Source organism: Diorhabda carinulata, chromosome 11 (assembly GCF_026250575.1).
Source record: "Diorhabda carinulata isolate Delta chromosome 11, icDioCari1.1, whole genome shotgun sequence".
In the NCBI taxonomy this organism is placed as follows: Eukaryota; Metazoa; Arthropoda; class Insecta; order Coleoptera; family Chrysomelidae; genus Diorhabda; species Diorhabda carinulata.
In genome coordinates this window covers 9,548,091-9,552,896 of record NC_079470.1, presented here as the reverse complement: position 1 = coordinate 9,552,896, position 4,806 = coordinate 9,548,091, and the positions used below count along the sequence as shown (strand labels likewise).

At 31.5% G+C, this 4,806-nt stretch overlaps 1 protein-coding gene across 1 annotated transcript; it reads right to left on the bottom strand.

Annotated features, from left to right (window-relative positions):
- Window positions 1–1,029: 1,029 nt before the first annotated feature.
- Window positions 1,030–4,389, bottom strand: LOC130899622 (uncharacterized). The gene is made up of 3 exons (XM_057809690.1): window positions 4,131–4,389; window positions 1,280–1,539; window positions 1,030–1,056 (listed from the first exon to the last, which is right to left on the bottom strand). Exons 1-3 carry the CDS (start codon window positions 4,387–4,389, stop codon window positions 1,030–1,032), a joined length of 546 nt encoding a protein of 181 aa, XP_057665673.1.
- Window positions 4,390–4,806: the final 417 nt, after the last annotated feature.

Genomic DNA, 4,806 nt, shown 5'->3' with positions numbered 1-4,806 from the left:
ATAGTCATAACGTAACCTTAAAAACTTGATCTTGCCCTGCCTTACACAAAATTTCTTTATAGAAGAAATGACAGCATCATTTTAATCACTTCAAAAGAAATCATCTAAAAAGAGCTGGTTTCAAAAAAGTTAAGTCTAATAAGTAAAAATATGAGTAACATTTTTTTGTCTATTGCTAGACAACTACAGACAGTAATTCTGAATCTCCAGAAATTAAGAGCAAATTACCTCAAAAGCAAAAACGTTACTTAATCAAAATCAAGAACTGGGTTAGAAATAATTTATATATGTTCATCATAGTTTATTTCCTTACAATTGGATTTTTATCGATACCGACATCAAATATGTATTTTGTGAGAAATCCTAAAACTTCCAATAAGGAGTTTAAGCAGAGAAAGGAAACACGAACTTATTATCAGTGAAATGGAGATCATGATATAGTCACGAATTTCTTTTTTAAATGAATCTAAACAAAATCACTTTCAACTGATAAAATGGGCCTAATTTTGAATGAGTACATGCAGTGAGTTGTTAGACAATGAATAACTTTTTTATATGATTTTGCTACAAACTACACGTCAATTAATCACCGATTCAATAGAGTTCTCCACAAATCACATTTCCATATTTTTTCCTTGGAGTAACATCATTCAAACGATAGCAGTCAAATTTTGAACTCATTCCTTCCAATAGTTCGTTAACGAGAATTATTCAAATTGAATAACCTCTGAGTTGATAATAAATGGCTGTGAAACATTGGCACGAAATTTAGCAATAGATTTTGTCATATTTTGATAATAGGCTATAACGTGATCATGACAATTTTTTGTACTATCTCGCAAACACAAGGAAGTTATTATTGGATTTTATGAATACGACAAGCATAATGAGCAAGAAAATCACTAATAATTATTCGATCATCTCATTCATTTCCATCTCTAAAACATTTTCCATTACGCGCTCTAAAAACATTTCACCTTACTATTATAAATTATTCAATGAAGCCTCTAGAATGCCTTTCATACTTGTTTATCCTACAAGTGGTGTTTGTAGAGCCTGAATAATTATTCAAATTCGCTGTAAATATCATTCAAATTTGCATACCAGTTTGCTTCTGTCATTTCTTAACTTAGCAATAAATGTCTTCAAAGAACCTTCAACGTTATTATGAGAAAAAATCTATAGAAATTAATTAACTGCAAGTCATCAAAATTTCTTTGGTATAATAAAATAAGGAAGTTTACAGGTCGATAGATTGAAATAAAAAATGTATACATACCAGATTACATTTAACATTTTTTACTCTTCTGTGTTGTGCTAACAGTTTCGATAATCTTAGAGTTCGTTGTTCGGAAGTTAAGCAATCATCAGAAACCGTTAAGATACCATTTGTACCATTAGTACATTCTTCTTCCTCTCTAAACGAGCCTCTTGGTGTAACTGTAGATAGAGGGACAGTAAGGGCAACCAAAGTTTCACTGCGAACGCTCCAAGAGCTGCTGCCGAACTGTTTCATATTCATTAGATCTCCAAAGCTGCCTAAATAATATTGGATTTTCTTCACTAACTCTTGATAATTTTATATCTGCAAATTTTGACTACTACTTCTTAAAAACATTTGAGGAAAATTTATCACTTGTTGTATTATAGGTCTACTAAGCTAAAGAAAAAAATAAATGACTCAATGTGACTAGTTTGACACACTTCGTTTATCAGTCCACTAAGCTTCCTCACTTCCTTTCTTATGTTGTTGAAGACTTCACCTCACATGTTTTTCCAATATTTGTGTTTTCCTGGTCATTTACGAGAATTGCTACTTAAGCTTTGAGATATGGCAACCCTGATGTGAATATGTTATATTTGACATCGTCATCATAAAGTTTGGAATTTTTAATGGTGAACGTATCAGGAAGTGTCATATGACTGCCATTTGGATTGTTTACAGATAATTGAAACTTTATTCAAAAATTGGAATTAAAATGAAACATTTTTGTGCGATTATTTTCTATAGCTTTCGAAGTGGATTAAACCAACAGCAGTATGCGGATTAACTGGCTTCAACTTTTGGTGACGAAGCATAATCTAAAGCCACCGTGTTTCGCTGGTTTTCCAATCGTAGTATAGGTCGTCCAAAATCGACTGTTGTTCCAGAAAATATCAATGCTATGCGTGAACTGATATTGTAAGATCGTCCTATGACATACCAGGTGATTGAGGCATACTTGGCCATTAGTACCACTCGCATACATTCAATATTGCATGTTCATTTGGCTGTCAAAAAGATTTGTTCGCGTTGGATACCGCATAATTTGACAATCTGAAATAATTCAATCGCGGTGCTTCGAAAGACATCGATAAATCATGGATCTATACTTATTAATCCGAAACTAAAAAATAATCGACTGTATAGATCTTCAAAAACGAGACAAATTCAGTAAAAGTTGGTCGCGCACGAAGTATTTCGAAGCAAATTTTTCCCTTTTTTTTAACGTGGAACCGTCAATTGTGAATGGTGCATCCATCAGAATTTGTTTGCCAAAAGTGCTCTAAAAAATCAGAAGACGAATCAATCTCCAACATAGCAATGCGAACTCTCACACATCAGTTCAAACAAAAACATTGAATTGAATACAATTTGGCACCCAATAATTCCTATTTATTCCCGCAGTTAGAAAATAAATTGCGAGGTCAACCTGAAGGAGCAGTCATCAATCCTCAGTTGGAGTGCAAAAGTATATTGATCTTAAAGGAGAAGATTTTGGAAAACAATAAAGCAAAATCCAATTAGGAATATTCATTTCTATTTGTCTATTTCAAAACTTAAGTAACAACCATCGTATTCGTTTGGATCATTCTTTTTTCTTATGTTTTCTTTTAATTTCATATTTTTCTTCTCAGATTTAGCTTTGCACCTCCGCCTTCACCTCAAGGTCTAGAATTTGCGGTAATTTTCAAACTGTTTCAATAACATCCTGTAAGTTGATAATGATCAAACTCATCGGATATGTGTATCATCTATCTAGTCGTGGTGCGTAATCTATTTCAACTTATACTGAATTGTATACACAAAAAATCTGTTCTATTTGATTGTACCCTAATTTTCAAAATGAATAGAGTCAAAATTGAGCTAAATTGGGTCCAATTTATCCACGGTTCTTAACAAAGTACCTTCTTGATTTGTAAAACTTAGATACTGTATAAAAAAGGGATCAAAGAGATTTAGAACATTGACCGGTAATTTAGAAAATAAATTGGTTAGTTAAGAAATTTGATTACAAAAAATATGAAAATAAATGGAACTGGATGAGATTATGATTTACTCTAAAAAACTATGATAGAAACTTTACTACGGGTTTTTATCGAGCAAAGTAATTTCACAACGACTTTACTTTATGAAATGAATTCAGATTGGGTCGAATTTGTTGATAATGCGACAATTTTAAAATTTACGAAGTTCTTCCATTCATATTTTATTCTTATTGAGGTCATTAGTATGGTATTTTAATATATTTTTGAATAATGATTAGAATTACAGAATAAATTTCTACAATGTGTGTATGTTTGTTATTACCTACATTATTACTTAATGCGATGCATTTGAATTTCGTGGGTTATTTCGCTTTTCAGGCATGTTCTTTTCCTCACTTTGATGAACTTGTTGTAGAATAAAGTAGATTACGCTCAATGGAAATTTAAAATAATCATTCTGCTCCACCTTTAATTCATTAAGAAAATGTAACGCGCTTTTCTGGTTTCTGTATCAAAAACTGCTCGCATCGAGTAATATTGATCGAGTTTCTGATAGTGTGAATAAAATTTTACGATTTGTTTTACTCGGTTTCGAGACCCCTATAGTTGTGCCTCGTAACTTGGATGTAATGTAAACTCTTTTATAACTAAAACTAATCGAATAGGTAAATACAATGAAGAAGAATCCATCCCATTTCAAAAAATTTTGATTACGACGCCTTTCTGAAGCATTGTCCTCATACATAGTGTGTGATATCATTTGTGTTAATTGTGCAAGTGCTAGTGAACTTCGAAGATGCATTCATATAACAATATTTAGAAAATTGAATTTAAAATTAAGTAGTAGTCAAAATTTACTTTTCTCCCTATTTTATACATACCACCTTTCTCGCTCATAGCATTACTGCTAGCTCTCAGTGATCTCGACAAATTTGGACTTGTCTGAAGGTAATCATCAGAGCTAACGAAAAGTTGTTGATCTGTCGTTGTGCACCTCACTAAATCTGGTAAACTTTTTAATATTTCGTTTAAGTTAGTAAGACTCGAACCGCGACGCATTTCAGTCGATGTTTCTTGCTGATTTTTTTTCGAGTTCTTCTTTTTCATACGAGAAAATCGCGGAAAATGTTTAGGATCCATTTTAAATATCACAAACTTATATCACTGGATAGTCTATTCACAACACTAATTTAGATCCATTGCAATAATCATGTTTTAAAGTCAAAATTTTATCTTCTTTTTTCAGTTATAGCTATTAATTTGTTTTTAATTAATTTGAAGATTTGAATAAATGTTCGATAAAATATTTTATTTTCAATTCTCTCACACACTTGACACTCAAACAATCATTCACATTCCAAAAGAAAACGTAATATCGAAACTTTTAAAGAATGTTTATTTTTGGGTTCACTGAAACAAGAATTGCATGAAATTTTTATATTCCGTATTAGAATGGTTATTATAAAGTGCGAGATAGACCACTTATTTGAATTATTATTATTTGCGAACAGGATTTAACACTATGTAGAACAAATATGCCAATATGGAAGTCATATT